This window comes from Panicum virgatum, chromosome 4K (genome assembly GCF_016808335.1).
Source record: "Panicum virgatum strain AP13 chromosome 4K, P.virgatum_v5, whole genome shotgun sequence".
NCBI classification, from domain to species: Eukaryota; Viridiplantae; Streptophyta; class Magnoliopsida; order Poales; family Poaceae; genus Panicum; species Panicum virgatum.
In genome coordinates this window covers 35,877,586-35,897,748 of record NC_053139.1, presented here as the reverse complement: position 1 = coordinate 35,897,748, position 20,163 = coordinate 35,877,586, and the positions used below count along the sequence as shown (strand labels likewise).

General features: G+C 43.8%; 2 protein-coding genes and 1 pseudogene across 5 annotated transcripts; 1 reads left to right on the top strand and 2 right to left on the bottom strand.

The window, feature by feature from the left end:
• Positions 1-1,417: 1,417 nt before the first annotated feature.
• On the top strand, positions 1,418-5,196 carry LOC120703747. Of its 2 annotated transcripts, XM_039987908.1 has the most exons (6): positions 1,418-1,707; positions 1,798-1,840; positions 2,237-3,038; positions 3,116-3,347; positions 4,057-4,133; positions 4,588-5,196. In XM_039987908.1, the coding sequence occupies exons 3-6, from the start codon at positions 2,301-2,303 to the stop codon at positions 4,705-4,707; spliced, it is 1,167 nt and encodes a 388-aa protein (XP_039843842.1). In that variant the 5' UTR covers positions 1,418-1,707; positions 1,798-1,840; positions 2,237-2,300; the 3' UTR covers positions 4,708-5,196. The 2 variants fall into 2 exon arrangements, with proteins under 2 accessions (XP_039843842.1, XP_039843841.1); XM_039987907.1 differs by having other exon boundaries at positions 1,445-1,707; positions 1,798-3,038.
• A 420-nt stretch (positions 5,197-5,616) lies between these two features.
• On the bottom strand, positions 5,617-16,833 carry LOC120703748 (annotated as a pseudogene).
• On the bottom strand, positions 9,391-12,044 carry LOC120703749. Of its 3 annotated transcripts, XM_039987911.1 has the most exons (7): positions 11,870-12,044; positions 11,487-11,564; positions 10,983-11,028; positions 10,789-10,911; positions 10,578-10,698; positions 9,721-10,502; positions 9,391-9,555 (listed from the first exon to the last, which is right to left on the bottom strand). In XM_039987911.1, exons 4-6 carry the CDS (start codon positions 10,833-10,835, stop codon positions 9,726-9,728), a joined length of 945 nt encoding a protein of 314 aa, XP_039843845.1. In that variant the 5' UTR covers positions 10,836-10,911; positions 10,983-11,028; positions 11,487-11,564; positions 11,870-12,044; the 3' UTR covers positions 9,391-9,555; positions 9,721-9,725. The 3 variants fall into 3 exon arrangements, with proteins under 3 accessions (XP_039843845.1, XP_039843843.1, XP_039843844.1); XM_039987909.1 differs by having other exon boundaries at positions 10,789-11,028; positions 11,870-12,043; XM_039987910.1 differs by lacking the exon at positions 11,870-12,044 and having other exon boundaries at positions 10,789-11,028; positions 11,487-11,846.
• Positions 16,834-20,163: the final 3,330 nt, after the last annotated feature.

The window sequence follows — 20,163 nt, the reverse complement described above, 5'->3', positions numbered from 1 at the left end:
CCCCCCATCCTCATCCAATCTCGATCAGACTGGACACCTAGTGTCAATATCCATCCCACGCCTGCTGATGTTCTTGCGAAGAGGCAAACTATTGTGTGTAAATCTCCACATAAAGTGTCTCATTTTGGGTTGACAGTTTAAAGTCCATATCTTCTTCCACTTAAAACCAAAGTCTGATGCCCCGTTGGAGGACGAGCTACCCTCTCCTTGCTGCCAGCGAGCCTCTCTCTTCTTGTCAGCAATCAAAATATGATAATCTAATTTAACAGAGAAAATGCCCTTCTTGTCAAAGTGCCAAACCAGCAGATCATCCATTCCCGGCTTAACAGGTATGCCGAGAATACGCCCCCAGTGTTCCTCCCAAAAGACAGATTCTATCAACTGGCGATCCCAGTCGCCTGTATTTGGATTTATCAACTCTGAAACCCGTGTCATCAGTGTTTGACCCCTCGGGGTAATTGGCCGTCTCGTTACTCCATCTGGGATCCATGGATCGAGCCAAATATTAATCTGTGACCCATCTCCCACTCAGCCACTCTCCAAGTGAGTCCCTTCTTCAGAGCTTGCACCCCCACGAACTATGCAGCGCCATGAATAGGAAATGCCCGGCCTTTCTTGCACCTTCAACAAGTCACCATCTGGAAAGTACTTTGCTCTGAGAACCCTTGCATACAAAGAATCTGGGTTTGTTAATATTCTCCAACCTTGCCTGGCAAGCATTGCTAAGTTGAACAAATGTAAATCCCGAAATCCCAGGCCCCCATGATCTTTGCTGGTACAAAAAGTATCCTTCGACAACCAGTGCATCATTCGGTCATTTTCTTGCTGAACCCATCAGAACCGACAAATCATCGTACTGATATCATCACATAACTTTTTTTGTAAGATCAAAACATGACATGGTATAGCTGGGAATTGCCTGAGCCACAACCTTGACAAAAATCTCCTTCCCAGCCTTGGACAGTAATTTTTCTTTCCATCCTTGCACTCGCTTCCAAACCTTGTCCTTGAGATATGCAAAAGTCTTTTCCTTTGATTTCCCCATGTACACGGGTAGACCCAGATATTTCTCATTTCGGCCTTCATCTCTAATATCAAGAGCAGCCATCATCTGCTCCTTATCAGCACTCTTTGCATTTCGACTGAACATAATAGAGGACTTCTCTTTATTAATCGTTTGCCCCGAGCAATTCTCATACAATGAAAGAATATCCTGCAGATGAGTTGCACTCCGTTCGTCATTTTTCAGAAGCAACAACGAGTCATCAGCAAACAGAAGATGATTTATGCATCAGCATATTTTTGAAGTAATAATAAGGATGATAAGAGAAATAGAAATATAAGACTTTGGGCCGTGTTGACCAAAGTCGTGCTTCCTGCGGCCCGATAATGGCCCAATCCCAGCTGTACTTGCGCCACGTTGCAGGGTGCCGCAGTCAGTCGCCAGAGCACGCCGCCTCTCGCCTCAGGCCACCGCACGCCGACGCCGACCCTCGCCGCCTCGCCGGCAACGCCGACCCCCTCAGCCTCGCCGACGCCGCCACCTCCTCGCCACTCGCCCGCTGCCACGCGGTAGCTGGCTCTCTGCCACCGCCACCCTGCCTTCCACCTCCCCCCCCCCCCCCCCCCGCCGCAGACTCCTCGCCCCTCGGTGGCTTGGCCGTGCGGCCACGCCGCCGGTCCCTTGCACTAGCGGCAGGCAAACAGGTGCCCGATTCTTCATCGCCCACGCAGAATTGAATGCGTTTTTGTGGTTGAGATTTCCCATTGAAGTTCTGATCTGCGTTTTCTCTGTAGATGGCTAGTCGCTACCTTTTGAGCGCATGGCGTGAAGCAAAATGTGGGTAAAAAAAAATCGAATTGTTCTGATTCCATAACGAAGTAGTATACAGAAATCCCCGGGCCTAGAAATTTAATTCGTACAAAATGAGCTAACTAAAAATAAAGCGGTTCATTTTTTATATTTATTATGTGGTCAAATTGGTTTCCATATACGCAGAAATCCTGAACGCTGAAGTTATAGTAGACCAAAATAACCAAACCCCATTGTTCATACTAACCTAATGCCCACCCCAATCACAGGGTGGCCAGTATACTAGCATATCAGGTATGATATATTGAGGTTCACATTATTGTTAGATTATGTGATGCTGTTGGCTATCATTAGTACATTTCCATGGGTTGAATGCACACATTGCCTGATTGCTGCCCTCTGAATTCATTAATTTTGGTGCAGTCCCTGATGAATGATTTTTTTGGTGATAAGTTAAACCCACCTTGAATCTTAAAAGAATTTGCCTATGAAGACCAAGAAAACAGCGAATGGGTCATCTTGCAAGAAGGGCAAGTTGTTTGATGGTCTAATTAGTAAACACGCTTCAGAAATGGATCCATGTTACAAACTTTTCCTGGAAAATTTGAGAGAAGATGGGAATACTTATGTCCTTGATGTGCCAAACGGGGACCATGGCATGCCTGTTTCTGTACGGTATGAGGAGGATGATACGTCCTATGGGAACACAAAGGCCAGTACCCCAAATTTCCCCAATGGTTCACTGCATAGAAGACAGGGTGTTCCAAATGGCAAACGACCTGATGTAAAAGCAGTTAATGCCAGTGGAAGTGTGGATCACTCCTTTTCACCAAAGAGAGCATATGTGAAGCAGAAGAAGACCCCATCAGCAGATGAATCTTATGAGTTATTTCTTAGCCTTGTGAAATTCAAGGATGGTTTCATGGCTATTGAGCCAGAACCAGGTGTGACCATTGTATACGAGCGAGAAGAAGACATGCCTGCTAGATATGATGAATTGAGAACTGGCAGTTCCAGAAATGAACCGGAGCCTTTGGTGGCTCCACTTGAAAACATGGAGGTAGACTCCGCTATGTATGGATGTGAATATGGGCTTACACAGGCTAATAAAATTGCATCTGAGCATGAAATGGATGGACCATCTTCAGATAACATTGATGATCAGGATGTTATCTGCACAGATGAGCGAGGGCTTGTAGTTTACACTGGACCTTTGTATTCAAATGTAAGTTTGTTTTTGAATAATTTCCTGTTCTCTTTAAATGATGATGCTGTTGTTCTATAGCTCCTTTTTGGGCCCAGGCATGTGAAGATGAACAAGCAGCACCTCTTGCTATTAGCTGCAGTGGATCCTCTACATTTGATGAAAAACTCATCACTGTTTTAAGTCAGCCATATGATCAAAAGGAATATGAAGAGCTTTGGAGAAAAGCCACTGACCGGAAACCTGTGAGCAGACAAAGACACCTGCGAAGTGCATCAAAGCGCTATGTTACAGGGGCAATTGGGCTGTCGTATCTCGATCATTACCCAGGTGATTGCTAAGTTTGGATGGGCAGATTTTTTTAGCCTCCCTATGTTAATTAAGTTGCCTCGGGTGCCCTTTCATTCTTTCAATTAATCTCTCTTCTCTAACCACTAAATCTGTCTATTTCTACAAGTTGTAATGAGTAGTCTTAGTTTGCCGGTGGATGGTTACAAAGGGAAGAGGCAGATTCCAGGAATTTTTCAAGTTGACAAGCATTTAGCCAGTTGTTCATTATTGTTGATTTGCATTAACCAAGAGATATATGCTCTCGTCGTATAGCTTTTACCAAATGAATGAAGTTTTGGTGTTAAATCTATGAAAGAAATAGTTCACTTCCAATCACGACCTATAGAACTGCTACCAGAACCATGACTGGCCTACAAAGAACATGGTAAATACCAAAAACACACAGGACGACGTTAAAGCTACGTAAAATTTTAAGGCTCTGGTAGCAGTTCTATAGGCTGCGATTGCAATGCCGTTATGCAAAAATTGTACTTTACGAGTTACTATCTGGCATGAAATCAGTTGAAAGATTGCATTGTACTACTTTTCTATTGACTAATCTTTGGTTGATCTCAATCATGCTGATCTGCGGTTTCAATGCTGCAATGCAAAATTCTATGTTATGAATTTCTGTATGGCTTGACATTGATTGATATGTTGCTGTATACTACTTCTCAAGCAATATTAATCTTCAATTGATCACATGCAGATCTAGCTGTACAAATAAACTCCGCTGACTGTGATGAGAGACTGAGCCTACTGAGAAAATTCTTCTTCTGGTTGGAGGTGATCTATGTTAACCACCCTATTTTCTATTTATTTGCCAGTGCTTATGGTCTCTGCTGTTGGAGGTGAAAACTCGTGATCCACAAGTTTTGGTTTTCTTTTCAAGATACCAATCTAATGAAGCAATTTTACCCAATTAGTGAAAAAATAGTTTCATTTCCTGTTGAACGGTGCAGTAATTTTCCGCTGAAAGAAAAGGACTGCAAAGATGCTGGTTTGCCCGTTTCATGGTGTGGCGTAAGGGGGTGCAAATTTCGTTATTTTAGTACTAATCCATTCCATAAATGGACACCGTTTTTCTGCAAACATAAAAGAACTGATTATTTGATTTCTTGCATTGCATTGCATCAGATATTGTCCGGTGCATCATTCCTTCAGATGAATGCCCGGACAATAGGAAATAAGTATTCTGAATCCAACTGTGATAAAAAATATATATTTGCAATTTTTGCAGAACTTATGCCATGAGGGAGCCTACATGCCATGGATCTCCAAGCCACTAGCCTGCAATCCCATTTTACCAGATGAGTATGAGCCGACGCCCACTGTCGAGACGTGCAAGGATGATCTGTAGGGCAGTGAGCTGAGCTTGGCGATCTCCTCGCGTCTCTCCGCTACACGACTGATCCTTGTTCTGATGCATCAAGGCTCATCACCTACCATGTGCTCATAATTGTTGTCGCACCACCTACAACCAGAAACTGTATTGGCCTACCAGGACATTGATGCGCCTACCGAGCTTGGAATCTTCAGTGCCTATCGCAGTAGTGCTGCACTGCTGCTGCCTGCTGGTCCGAGGTTTCATGGCCTCCAAAGCATCTTGTGATGTACATATATCTGTGGTCTGTGGTCTGTGGTGAATGTTTCACTCGACGTCACTAATCAACCCTTTTTCTGCACAATTCTTACCTCTCTGTGTGGAGGCGAACCACGGTTTATTTCACAAGATGATGTAGCAGCGTCCAATCCAACTCTCAAAAGGAAGCGGCACGAACAAAAGGTCTCAGCGTCTAGACTCTTATGGCTGCAAAACGTCGCTGAACTCTTCAGTTCTTTTCACCTAGTAATGCTTCCAGTCCTCTCAATTTCCTCCATTCAGACGGATTCATATAATGGCACAATGCAACGTTTCTCTTGTTCTCAAAATCATAACAGAATGAAGCTTGTCCAGTTAGTACAGACATACAACTCATGGAATAGCGTTGGTCGCCATTCTGTTTCCACATCTAGCACCAGCTTCTTGATTTTTCAACAGCTCTTGAACCTCTCCTTGGGTCGAGTCTCAAGATTATACTCCATCCGGTTCAAAATACATGTCCTTTTAGGACTCTTGCAACTTCATTAACTTTAACAATTATGTATAAACCATTTCATAGGTTGGCGATATAATATAGTTGTTCCAATATTCACCATGAAATTGTTTCTCAAAGTTTCATCTTGTAATGTCCTAAACTACACGGATTTCGAATCAGACGAAGTACAATGGTGGAGAGACATTAAAATGGATTTTGAATATATCATGGACTTAGGTTACATCAATCCAAAATCTAGAATGAGTTTTCCATCATATAGTTCCCCATGTTATATGTTTTGGATTGCCATACAGCAATATGAAAAACCCGATTGTTTCATTTTCATGAAAAGCTCGATTCTTGCATAACCTTGTCATTTTGTTTCCTTTTCACCAGTATCAGCAGCAGGAACTGATTCCTTTCCCACTTCTTCATCTGGGTGCACATCAGGTTCTTCCTTCGCTTTGCCCCCACAACACCAGGTACAGCCCGGCCATAATTAGGACTGATCCAAGCACACTGCAAAGCACAATATAGGAAACCCCGCCGTGCATGAAAAAAAAAATAAAGGAATCTGCCGACACTCGCAATATCCAGCATAGAATGAAGCATAAACCAGAGGGCTATTATGCAGGGCATCACCTCCCAAGGTGCAAAGCTTCATCCAGAAGAATGGAGCTCAGCACCGCGACGAAGATGAGCATCAGCGGGCCAAACACAGAAACAAAGACGGGACCTTTCTTTCCTAGGCACCATGACAGTAACGGGAACGCAGCTCCTGATGCTACTAAACCCTGTGCAAGTCCGGGAAAACTAACTTCTTTATACTGAGAAGAAAGCAGAGACCAAGCCTACTACTAGTATTATCCAAAAATAAAATAAAATGCTGGAAGTATTGCTTACTGCGTAAGCGGATGAGTACAATCTGATGTTAAGCCCTAACCTCCAGTGTTCCATGTCCGTGTTGACACAAATTGCTACTATGGTGGACTGAATTGCGCCAAAGAGGCACACCATTGCAGCAATCGAGTAGTGGCATAAACTTCACCCACTTTCGCCTGCAAAGATGACACAGTGATGGATATAAATATTGTACGCACAAGTTGGGTGAATGCAAATTCGAAACAAGAAACACGTCCCTATTTTCCCCCCCTTAAAGACAGAGAAGGACAAGGAACACCAGCTCTCAGTTCAGAAGAAAAGAAATGCTACAGTATATGCACTACGGGAGACAGGCGCTTTGCCGAGTGTCAGGAACACTCGGCAAAGGCCGTAATGCACTCGGCGAAGATTTTGCCGAGTGTAACACGGCAAACAATCTGACGGCGAAGCCAGATCGAGTGCCTTTTCTCGGGCACTCGGCAAATCTTTGCCGTGTGCCAACACGCACTCGGCAACATAAAGTGAAACGGCCGGCCCACTGACTTTTTGCGCCAGCTTTGCCGAGTGACAAACGGAAGGCACTCGGCAAAGACGGCCGCTTTGCCGAGTGCCAGATCACAGGCACTCGGCAAAAGCCCAAGCTTTGCCGAGTGTCAAAGATCTGGCACTCAGCAAAGCCTATGTCTTTGCCGAGTGTTTTTACCTTGGCACTCGGCAAAGGTAAATTTTTTTTTGTTTTTCTTTGTTTTCTCGTATATATGAGCTCCCTCTTGCATAAATCAAACATAACATTATATATATACATCCCAGGCAATTAATATCACATTCTCATGTGACTTCCATCACAAACATCGCATTTATATCACAACTATCACATAATGTTCAAATTTAGTCCACAAAGCATTCATAGTCCATAGTACAAGCATTATTCCAACAGCTACAAGTCCAACATCTGGCAGTCTAACAACCACAAATCTAATATCATAGTCCATAGTACAGCGCACGCATGACAACCGAACGATACCTTAATCATCTCTGCTCAGATCTTGAACATGGCCACTGTGACGCCGGGGAGTGCTGATCTGGAGGCTCATTCGATGCCACCCCTGATAGATTCTGCAAAAAGGATGACATACAAGATTATATTCCAAGTCAATATTTAATTTAGGCGGCGGTTGCAAGCAAATACATTCATACTCACAGGGGTGACTGGACTAGGAAATACCATCGGTGCGCCGAGCAACTGTGGTGGCGGTGCAGTTGGCGGAGGCCACGGCATTTGTTGGCGGCGGTTGATAGTTTACCAATGCACCTAGACCTTGCATGTAGGCGAACATGGCGGCGTACCTTTGGTCCTGCTCCTCCCTCAGCTTCCGCTCCTGCTCCAACCTCTCTTCCAACTCCTGCCGCAGTCTCTTCTCTTCGTCAAGCCGGGCCTACAAGATTTCACCCCAAAGTCAAAATGTGAAACAAAGGTACGTAAACAACTGACGAATGAAATAGAAATAACCTGGAATGCATGCATGCTGGCCACTGAAATCTCGGGCCGTGGAAGTATGGGCGGGGTCGAGTCAGTGGTCCTTGCCCGAAGCTGGGAGAGAGTGGGCGTACTGGCCGTGTCGACTACGCTGTCGCCGAGCCAGTACCGGCCGTGCTTCTTCCCTCCTCCCGCCCTCATGATGGCTTCTCCAGAAAGGGGTGCGGTGGCCAGATCCCATGTGTCCCCATGGAGCGTCTTTCCTATCTCCGTGTACCGAGTCACGCGGGTGTGGATGTTCGGGTTGCTGTAGGCCTCGGGCGGAGCCGCCAGGTCGAAGGCAACGTCGGACGTCGCCTTGCCCATGTGAGCCATAACGTATGCCGTGAACTCATTGCAAGGCTGCCCTTCACGTCATGCCGACTGCAAAGAAAAAATAAGATGATGAGTAAGCATGCAGAATTTAGCGTTAGAAATGTACCAAAACCTCCTGAAAATCGGGAAGGCTACGGCTGCCTTGATGGTGCGCTGCACCGGGCATCATCAAGCGGCGCTCCCGGCATAAGGCGTGCTGCCGGGCCCACTCCTCGCTCATCCACTTATCGACCATCATAGCCCAGCACTTAGCCTTTCCGGCGCACCAGTTCGGGATCACCTACACGTAATCAGGTGTATGTCATATTGGAATCTCAAATTCACAAAAAATGAGTAGAGATGTTCCTGATTTACCTTCGCGTATTGATCCGGCCTGAGATAGATTTCCCTTGCAGGTCCTTTCTTGATCGACCTTTTCTCGTAATCGGCAATGTATCGGACATTGGCCTGAACGCGCGCCTCATAGTGCATGTCCTTCACCAGTTTGTAGCAGGCTTTGTTAGCCACTTGATTTGCCCTGACCTCGTAACCTGGAGCACACCTGTAGAAATCCTGCATATAGGACCGATACTTGCAGTAAGTATTCCAAGAATTTAAAGTGCATCTGATATATTGACCAATGTAGTGCCACGGTTACTTACCCACAATTCCCCGACCACCCGTCTCGCCTTGGTGCCGAAGTTCCTCCCTTCCCGATCATCTGTATCTGCGATGGCCATGTAGTGGTCCCACGTGTAGGCCGGCTCCCTGACCCCGGCATGCTCCACGAGTCCAGGAAAGTGCTCCCTGCACAGAGCACCGAGGATGCCATTGGGCTTCCGGTTGTGGGCACCTCCAGACATAATCACCCAGTTCCTACAAAAGTGTTCAAGATAAAGTATTAGTTTGTATTGTGATTTTGAACATATCAAATGAAAAAGAATTGATAACATCTGAAGTTACTTACCGAGGCCCTGCGGGTCGAATAATCGGCATTCTCTCTAGAGGTATCGACTGCGGCGGGAGTGTAGACGGTCCGCGTAACCACACCCGCGGTTCCCCTGCTATCCCCTCCTCCTCACCCCCCTCCTTTTCGTCATCCTCCTCCTCCTGCTCCGCCTCCTCCTCGTCCTCCTACTCCTCGTCCTCCTGCTCCTCCTCCTCCTCCTCTTGCTCCGCCTCCTCCTCCTCCGCCTGTACAGGAGGAGGTGTCCTCTCCCTCCTCCTCCCCCTTCCTCCCCCACCTCCTCCAGTACCTCTCCTTCTCCCTCCCCCTCCTCCAGTACCTCTCCCTCCTCCACCACGGCTCCCAGACGCCTCTGCTACATTGGACCCTCAGAACGCTCTAAACCTTTCCTCCGATACAAGGAGCTCAGGAAAGATATCTTGCCACCGCCTAGCATCTTGATTCAATGACCTACAATCAAGATGAGTGAACGAATCAGCAAAGATAAACATAGTAATAAATAGTGCAGATGATACATAGAAAATAATACAAAATAAACAAGCAAAATTGGAAAAAGATGCAAATGAACAGAATATTAGTACAAATTAACATAGTATTAAATAATGCGGATCATACATGATTTAGAAATAGTCGTCATGATCGGGAGCCGCTGGATCATAATCCTCATCATCACTATCATCCACATAACCAGCAGTATCCAAAGGAGGAATGTTGTCTTCACTGTCTCTGCCTAAACGCAGTCGCTCAAGTAATTCTAAGTCATGAATATTTTCGACCTCATCTCCGACCTCTGCCTCGTGGACAACCCTTTCATTGTCTACTTCCATTTTGATCACGTATGTTAAGTCTATCTCGAAACTCCCTTCTAGCCCCTCTTCTTGGAAGAACTCTCTGTCATTGTTGTAGTCTTTATTGCTTGGGACATGTAGTTTGCCGTGTGGCGATATCTTGTACACAACATCCCAACCCTTAAATCGTTTGTCGGTTTGGCACAGGTACGAGAGATAATAAACTTGTATGGCCTGTTGAGCCACAATGTAGACATCGTCGCCTGGTAACTTTGAGTCCTGTCGAATTTTGACTAGGCCAACTTTGGGTGTATGCCTCGTTAATTTAGGATTGAACCAGTGGCATTTGAATATGACAGGAGTCAGTGATACGGAACCATGAAACTGGAGTTCATATATTTCTAATAATCTTCCATAATAGTCTATCCCGTCTTGGCCCGGCGTAAAAACTCCAGTATTAGTGGTTCTTCGATTGGGCCGACTCTGCTCGTACCCCATTGTGTGGAAGCGGTATCCATTCACATCATAACCGTTAAATGACTTGACCCTATAGCCAAACCCATCGGCAACCTGTCTCAACTCAACACTCATAGATGAATCGGTCTGGCCCTGCAAGCGCAAGTACCATCGTTCGTCATATTATTCGAACCAAGAAATGAAAGCAGGCTCTGCAATGGAGATTACCTTCTGTTTGAACCAAGAAATGAAATCAGGCTGTGAATTTCCCGCGCCATTTTTAAGAAGGGTATCCGATTCCTTCGGGGTAGGAGGACTTGAGCGATGCCAGAATTGATGAAAAAAATCCCTGTATCAAACATGAGGGGGTGGATTATGCACCCTATGCGGCGGGAGGCTAAACAATGGAAACTTGTGATCAGGTTAGACGAGAACTTACCCTACGTATGGCTCCACCTCGGAAAGGTTGGTCAACAAATAAAACATGATATGGCGCCACTCTTCATAGTTCAGAGTCTTGTACCTCGCATCACTTGTACTTCCAAGTTGCCCTCAGAAAATGCTAAGGCTCGATTCATTATTGCCAGCATTGTAACGAGGAGGGTGGATTATGAAGGCTTGGAAGCTTCTCACCATAGTATTTAGTTGTGAAGTTTGACACCTCCTCGAGAATATATGACTGCAATGGAAGCAAGTATAATGGCAGCAAGTACTAACAAAATTAAATGCAACTATACGTTGTCCCTACATTCTAATAGGTCAAGATATGTCCTAATCCCACCCGAGGATGCGTAGATGCGGTCAGTTTCCATGATCCCCTCCTATCCAAGACAGAATTTCGGCAGCACCTCCCCGCTGTTCTCGAGATACACGTCTCGCAAACGAGATTGTGTATTCGGAGAACAACGGGGAGATGGTACCAAGACTCTATCTCGGATGGGAGCGGACCATGAAAACTAACCCCATCTACACATCCTCGGGCTGTCCAAATAACGTGGACAATTCGAAACAGATACTGCCATAGATATGTAAAGATCTGCATATTTCGAACCGTATCTGTTTCGAACGGGAGACGCCTAACCGGGTTACGTTAACTACGAACAGAATACGAAAATAGAGTCTTCTACACGTGCTCACCTACGGGCTCGACGGCCGGTGCTTCTCGACGACGGCATGCGGAGAAGTGAACGAGTCGAGGACGGTGAATCAACCTCCCTTGTCAACAAAAGAAAAAGTGGTGTCAAAATAATGTCAAGAAAAGAAATCATGCACTGAACGAGTCGAGGACGGTGAATCAACCTCCCTCGACAACGTATTTGCACGAACCTAAACACAATGCTTGTTACTTTGAGGTGAACTCAAACGTAACCCTGCATCGCTACTACTGCTTGCATTCATATAATTTAACTAATTTCTTTTTTTCCTGAAACTAACTAGATACACTTTATATCCCAATTCACTCATTAATCAACAGATAATAAAGAAAAAAAAGGTGTAGGGGTGTCGGGGTGGAGGCGAACCTGCGACTCCCCGGCGAGGAGGCACTGCAGCGGCGCAGCGGAGGGAGGCCACCGGTGGAACCAGCGGGTCCGGCGGCGTGGAAGCTCCGGCGTGGCCGTCGGCGCGGGGCCCGCACGGCAGGAAGCTCCGGCCGGCGCGGCGCGCCCGGCAGCTCTTGCGGCGCGGGGGTGCGGCGTGGCCTGCGGCGCGGGGCTGCGGAGGGGGCCCGGCGGCGGCGCGGCGCTTGGCAGGCGGCAGCAGCAGGCGGGGCGCGGAGACGGGGCAGCATGGCAGCAGTGCGGCGGCGAGGCGTGCGGATGCGGCGGCGGGGCGGCACGGCGTGTGTGCGTGTGTGTGGGTGGTGTGAGTGTGTGACTGTGCGGTGCCAACGGATAAGTGCTGGAGGCGGGAACTTTGCCGGGCAAACACAGTCTTTGCCGAGTGCCAGGATCCGGCACTCGACATAGGAAGTGTTTGCCGAGTGCTATACCAGGGCACTCATCAAAGTATTTTCTGTTTTCCAATTACAATTCAGTTCCTTTCAATTCAAAATTTGATTTCGCAAATTTATTTAAATATAATTCAAAATTTCATTACCAAATTCAACCAACAATTCTTACTTGATGCTACAACGAAAAATCTTCCATTATTTCAATCACTATTAGCTAACTTTCAATTCATATAGGAACTACTTCTATATATTTCCAAAAAAAATAAAAATTACGAAATGAATCCAAAAAAATAATCAAAATTTAATATCAACCAATTTATGTTGTATATTGTGTATACAAAAAAATTAACAGGCTTCAACGAAAAAAAATTGCATTATTTCATGCACTATTAGTTCAAAATCAATTTACACGGATTTAAATATTGTAGTTGCAAAAAAAATTATCAAATGGATTCAAAAAAAACCAAAATTTAACATTAGACAATCCATCATGAGTATTGTCTATAAAAAAATTTATGACTCAAAAGATCAAAGAATCCTTCTCACTTCTATGAAACTTATTCGGAGATGCTTCGTTTCGTAAGTAACATACCTGACAACTTTTGCAAAACCTTGTCAAATTTTTTTCACAGACTCCCCGTATAATATCATGATATCATGACAAATTTTATGGATTTCTGAACACTTTTCATTTTTTTAGAATTTAAAACCTACTCGGGCACACCTCATTCTGACTCGTTTCTTGATTAACAAGTTCGAATTTTCCTTTCAATTACTTGATAATGTCTCAAATTGGACTAAACAACATGAATATAACTTTTTCATGCATTATACTACATTCTTCGAATCTCTTGCGGCTCCAAATTGAATTATCTAAAATATCATTTTAAGGAAGCAAATTAACAACATATACCAAACTTATTGAGAATAATACCAAATTTCAATATGTAGTACATATTGTATTATAAGTACAGACAAAAATGTTTGGAGGGCAGAAGAAGAATTTTTTTTATACTTTGTCGAGTGCCGCTATATAACGCTCGGCAAATGAATACTTTGCCGAGTGTCAGAAATTTAACACTCGGCAAACACAGTATTTGCCGAGTGCTCCACAGCAGGCTCATGGCAAAGCTAATCTCCATTACGGCATCGAGCGCAGCAGGGGTCACATGGGGGACACGTGCCATCTTTGCCGAGTGCCCGGCGGTTAACACTCGGCAAAATACAGTTTTGCCGTGTGCCTTACGTGGTGCACTCGGCAAATAGGATATTTGCCGAGTGTTTTTATTTTGCTTGAGTGTCTTTTTTATTACACACGGTATATTGCTTGTTTGCCGAGTGCGCGAGATACTGCACTCGGCAAACCCGTTGACACTCGGCAACAATGTGGTCTCCGGTAGTGATGCAGAAAGGAAACAGGGCATCGGATCATCATCACCTGGATGACAAACCATGTTGCGCAGCTGAAACAGCTGATAATTCCAAGAAACGAGCCCAGGATTTGATGGCCGGTTGATGGTGGATGGGAGTGGTAATCTTTGGTGCTGTGGACAAGTCTGGGATGGGACAGCCGCCTGAGTATTGTGATCTCTGGCCCCTTGTAGAATGTAAGCAACATTGCACCAAATATTCCTACAAGGGTTCCCAGGAGTTTCGCTTGTCCAGTGGGTTTCCAAAGTTTCAAAGTCTCAGACCTATTTGTTCGCTCAGTTTGGAAACCAGTGTTAAAAATGCTTGGTCAGAAAAACTGTGTCTTAACAAACGTCTGGAAAAGGAAAGTTAACAATTATATTCACATGAAGATAGAAAAGAGGTGCAGATTAATATGCATAAGCACCTTGCTAGGATTGCGAGAATGAATGTGGCTGCAGGGGTTAGGTTACTGATGATGGCTGTAACAAACGTTGCTGAGGTCAACTTTATGGCAAGCACGTATAGGTTATGGTTTATAGTAAACCTGCAAGTATATATATAAAATAATTAGTAAAAAACAAAGAGAAGATAGGCTAGGGAAAGTGGGAAACTACAACTTACCTGTTGCAGAACTTATTAGCGTTATCAAACCAGCTTCATTCAGACAAAAGTAATAACACTACCGAATTCTAGTGTTCTACTAATTGTAGCCTGAACTAAAAGAAAGTTAAGAAAAAAGGGTAAAAGATTCTGTTTGTAACCTGCACTTACCCGAACAATCCGCACAAGAATAATTGTAGCACCACCCTCGTGGTCACTGGTGGACGTTTCTTCCTACAAGAACCGCACAACACTTACCAAATGTCATTTTTCTAGAGCTTGGAGAACTGTAGTAGTTAGTAGAAGGCACTATCAGTTTCAATCGACAGTGCACTGTTTTTGCATCACTGAAGTTCAATGTTGAGGAAAGAATTGGAATAGGAAATTAGGGATGTTTAACCCACACTGTAGTTTCCTTGCTAGTTGTTTCTTTTTCTGTGAGGCTGAAACTGACCATCACCTGCTTTGAATGCGCAGTAGATAAAAGGAGTCTTCTGATGTATCCGAGGTAGTTAAGCATACAAGGACGGATCTTGGATCTGTTGCTCAATGTTAGCTTAGCAATAAAAAGTTCGGTGCAACTAACATGATTTTGGCACATGGCACCTCTGTGGGGAACATGGAAACTGAAAATTTTCTGATGTCACAGTGGTGTGTATGGAATATGGATAAGTATGGTGACCTTATTGAAGAAAATTATCCAAATGTTGAGAAACTGGAATATGTTTTGCCACTTGGGCACTGTAGATGTGCATCATCAGATGATAAGAGATCTGGAAGTAAAGTAAACAGAGCCAGATAAGATGCTTTGTAAAAGAGTCCAAGGTGTGGAAGGGTTCATCACTTCCAATCTGAAGCTGAAGTTAACGCAACAAGAAATCAGCACTGATCTTGAAGCTGACCAAGCAAAGAGAGGCTATCAGGTTCGGAGATGGAGCTGATCAAATGCGTGTGCATGAAGTTCTGTAATAGGTGTAGCTGTCTCTGTCTGGGAGGTATGTGGTGTGTGTAATGGAGTTGTCCCTGTTGAATTCCGTTAGAATCAGTTGAACCTTTTCGGTTGCTTTATGCAATGAGACTGGGGCTAAGCCCTAATAAAACTCTAAAAAATATATTTTTCATACACATAGTAACTAGTAAGTAATGCAGATTCTTGACCCTGAGAAGTCAAAGTGAACACCACAAAGAGGACACAGACTCCTCCATCAGATGGAACACATGTTCAGATAGTTTTTAACTTGCTCATCTATCTTGATCACCCATGAAAATGTTTTAAGTAAGGGAATATATCAGGTGCAAACCAACCTCTCCTGCAAACTGTGCAAACTTCAATCTGGACCACCTTGAATTGGGTAATTACACTTTTGTAAATCCCTCATCCCACCTCCCTGCGCCTCTCTCCTTGGATGTTGATTCGATGGCCCATATTAAAGTTTGCATAGTTTACACGGAGAGGTTGGTTTGCACATGATATATTCCCTTTTCTTTGTAATTATACAACTACACCAAATTTGGAAAAATATCCAGTTGAATCCCCTTTTCTTGGTGGAACCGTGAAACATAAAAAAAAACGTTTTGACGAGTCCAAAAAAATCAAGAAAAGTCAGACATATGGAGGTGGTAGTAACACGTGAGCATATATAAACATCAAGGGAAAATCAGACTTTATTTATGATATAAAACTAAAAAATCGCAGAGGAAAAAAAGGACAAAAGTACAAAACGTGGACCTTTTGCCAGTTCACTCTTTCTTTGTGTTTGTCAAATTTATATGGTTTTTGCTTGTTCACTCTTTCTTTGTGTTTTTCAAATTTATATGGTTGTACGTCACTGCTACCTCTACACGTGTGATATTTTTTAATAAAAAGAAAGAAAATTCTAAATATTTGCTATTGGAGGGTTTTCGCGATCCTATCAAACATGGACTCCACATAATATTTAGCCCACAATATATATTTGTAACGATGCAGTTCGAAACAAACAAAGGTTGTATTTATTTTTATTACGCATCAATTCAAAACATCCCAAAGGATGAAACCAACGTCAAACAAAGGTTGTATTTATATTACGCAATAATTCAAATTTATCCCAGGGGTTGAAACCAACGTTTGAAGCATACTATTTCGAGCGGCTAATAACTGAGAATCCAAAAAAAAATAACGTTTGATTCCACAAAGTCCTTTGGACCCTCTCGCGGTAACAACTACGTTGCAGCTAAATTCTCCAACACAGAGGGAGGGAAACACACAGAGAAATTCGAGAAGAGCGTGTGCAGAAGATAATAATATACCTCTCGACGAAGAACGCGATGGGACAGAGAACAGCGGCAGCGAACATGAAGCGGTAGGCGACGAGGACGCGGACGTCCATGCCGTCGTCGAGCGCGAGCTTGATGAAGATCTGCAGCGCCGCGAAGAGCAGCTGCAGCGCCACCATGGCCGCCGCTGGCTTGGCTCCCTCCATCTCCATGGCTGGTGTTTTCCCCGTGGCGTATAGTACACAAGAGATAGAGAGACGAAATAAAAAAATGCTCTTTATTTAAGTTTTGATGAAGGTCCATCAATCAATAACACACATGTACTTACCACACACTAGCAGTATTTTGTTCGTTATTTGGATATTGATGAGTTCTTCCGGTGGTGATGGTGCGTCGAACAAGGAGGACTACTGGCATGGTGTTTTTCTATAGGCTACGATGCTCTCTCCTGTTTTGTTTCTTGTGTTGTCGACTTGTCGACAAGGGCCACGAAATGTGATGGTTGTCCCGTGATGACCGGCCGGGCCGCTCCCTATTGCGACATCGTGTAGCTAGGTACACGATGATCGGCTCCCGACGCCATCGGCAGTGTCGATCAACTAGCCGACTACTCCCCGGCACCATGTCATCGTCTCGTCACTCAGATTATACTATTACTAGTCATGTTACCATGCTGTTACTCCAGAATTCAGAGACCAGCTCCATGTCAGAGCCACCACGTTATGTGATGCTGCTTGAAATTAACTTCCAGTCTAGCTTTCATTCAATTGCAATGTTAACTCGCTCACCATTGTTGGACGCGACGGTATCATTTTTTCTAGGCAATCTTTTGACTACTTTTCAGTTTTAATTTGTAACTTCCAGCTACTACTGTATATCTATATCTATATACATATTACTAAAGTGAGTAAGGTTTCCACCTAAATTTTGGTTTGGTCCGTCTCATGTCATTGACAGAGCCTTAGTCCACCCTGTATGCGAGTCGGACTAGCCCCCTTCGTCCACGATTTGATCACATAGATTCCTACAAATTAACGTATAATAACTATACCTAATATTATACTAAATTTGTCCGTAGCAACATACGAGCATGCTTACCTATCTTACTATTACTGATTGGAGGCTCTTTTTGAAGCCTCCAGGTAATGCCACCTAGGATCCTAGGTAAACAGTTAAAAATAGAGAAATTCTACAAATTCTCATAAAAATCAAAAACATCTTGCCATCAATTTGATAACTCTAATCATAATAGTCATTGGATCTATTATCTTTTTCTAATAAATTATCCACATTTGCCATTATAAAAATAGACTATAGTAACCCCCTACACATGTATCTAAATTACACACCTCCGTCATTATAAAAATAATTTAAAGTAACTCCCTAATCTTCATGTAAATTACCCACTTATTCCATTATAAAATAATATCAAAAGATATCATAATAAAAAATTAAAATAAACCCCAAATCTGAATCAAAATTATATTATTATAATATAATCTTAAAGCGCATCAATATAAAATTCTAAATTAATATTTTTATCATTATTAATATATTATTTATGTTATTATTTATATAAAAATACTAACCATAATGTGTGTGTCACCATATATTCATGTATAAAAGAAGAGATAAAAATACCAATTGTCGTGTTGTTCACATAGCTCAAACAAAACGTTCAATTAAATACATGTCAAACATATATGGAGGTATGATGCAAAGTGAGAAAAAATTGTTAGTAACTAAATCTAGCACATTTATTACAATTATATAATGATAAATATGTGTCTTTACAATACTGTTTTAGAATATTTAATTGGTTAAAAAGAGCGTGAGATAGATAATTATTTGATATTTCTAAATAACCCGTGTGGGAGCACGAGTTGATAGATTAGTATATGAAAAAAATAAAAGGAACATGATCCAACAATTGAACATGCATGAACGCACACGGTCTTGTGCTTCCGTTGAGCCAACCGGATCTGACGACGAAAAAATAAGAGGAACAGGATCCAACAATTGAACATGCATGAACGCACACGGCCTTGTGCTTCCGTTGAGCCAACCGGATCTGGCGAGTGGCGACGGGGTCGTCGTAGGCCCTCACACATCCTCCTCTGCGTCAGAGTTACTGTAAAGATCGCCGGGGTGTCCGATCCTAGAGGGGAAGGGGTGAATAGGGTCGCTAATTCGCTTTCTAACCTAGGGCTCAAACTACTTGCATAAGATAAACCTAACATGTCCTACACATGCTAGTTATGACTAAGGTTTATCTATGCTACTCTCTACTTATCTCAAAAGACTTGCAACCTATAGCCAATCCTAATCAAACTAACTAGGAAAGTAAAGACACGCAAGATAGAGTAAATGCGGAAACGTAATATGGTAAGTAAAGAGGTAAGAGAGAGAATATGCAAACTCCCGTGAAGACACCAAGACACACGATTTAACGTGGTTCGGTTAGGACACCAAGTCCCTCCCTACGTCCACGGCCACTTGTCCAACAAGAACAAGTGTGATGCCGAGTCTCTTCGATTGATCACCGTCTTGCGTTCGCCACCAAGGCTTTCGGCAAGCAAAGGCTAAGTGGCGTCAAGTCACCAAGACAAGGCCAACGCCACCGTCTCTCTCAAAGCGTCACCAACGACACGGTCTTCACTATCGGAGCTTCTCACCAAGAGGGGTCTCCTTCCACGCACAAAGTGTCGTTGCCGCTCCACACCAAGTCGGAGGGTCACACGACGATTACAATGATTGCTTGCCGCAGCAAGACTTCTCTCAAGGGAGCTCTCGCAAGAACTAATCCCTATTACAAGCTCTAAGCCTACTCTCGCAAGAGTGCTTAAGCTTATATGATGTATAATGAAGCTCTATGGTAGTTGGAGGTGTTCTTCAAGTGTAGTGGACTTCTCTATCTCTTCAGCAACTCCAGCACACACCAAATGAGGCGTGGGTGGGATATATATAGCCCAACCCTCCAAAACTAGCCGTTAAGAAAAGCTGACAGATTTCCTTAGCACCGGTTAATCCGACGCTCAGGAAAATCGTCATCGCCGGTGTAACCGGTGAGTGCATTTTCTCATCAACTAGCCGTTACTGCTCCAACGGCTACTTGATCAATTGCACCGACGCTCTTGAATTCATCGTCGGTTTAACCGGTGTATGTAAGCTCAGAAAACCCTCAAAAACGGAGTCTCTGGACAACTGCACCGACGCTTGTCTTCAGGCATTGTCGGTTCAACCGACGCTAAACCCTAGCCTCAGCTTCTGGGTCCATTGCACCGACGCCATCATTTTTCCCATCGTCGGTTCATCCGGTGCACTCTGCTGACTGAGTCTTCTCTGAACTCATTGCACCGGTGTATGTAATTTGCCTCACGTCGGTTTAACCGGTGAGTGCAAATTACCTCTGTCTTGGTCCTTTCGACCTGATTTCTTCGGGGTTTTGTATCTTTTCATCCCTTGGACCTATAAGCCTGATAATGATCGTCTTAACACATATATTAGTCCAAGTGTTGTGTGTGTCATCAATCGCTAAAACATTATATTGAAATATGGCATGAGAGGCCATTTTCGCTACAATCTCCCCATTTT

Coding starts and splice junctions, on each gene's coding strand:
- LOC120703749 (XM_039987911.1), bottom strand. CDS start 10,835: ATGTTTTATTTGTTGACCAACCTTTCCGAGGTGGAGCCATACGTAGG. Junction 10,699..10,788: donor GAGGTGGAGCCATACGTAGG/GTAAGTTCTCGT, acceptor TGTTTGATACAG/GGATTTTTTTCATCAATTCT. Junction 10,503..10,577: donor TTTCTTGGTTCAAACAGAAG/GTAATCTCCATT, acceptor TTGCGCTTGCAG/GGCCAGACCGATTCATCTAT.
- LOC120703747 (XM_039987908.1), top strand. CDS start 2,301: ATGAAGACCAAGAAAACAGCGAATGGGTCATCTTGCAAGAAGGGCAAG. Junction 3,039..3,115: donor CTGGACCTTTGTATTCAAAT/GTAAGTTTGTTT, acceptor TTTTGGGCCCAG/GCATGTGAAGATGAACAAGC. Junction 3,348..4,056: donor GTATCTCGATCATTACCCAG/GTGATTGCTAAG, acceptor GATCACATGCAG/ATCTAGCTGTACAAATAAAC.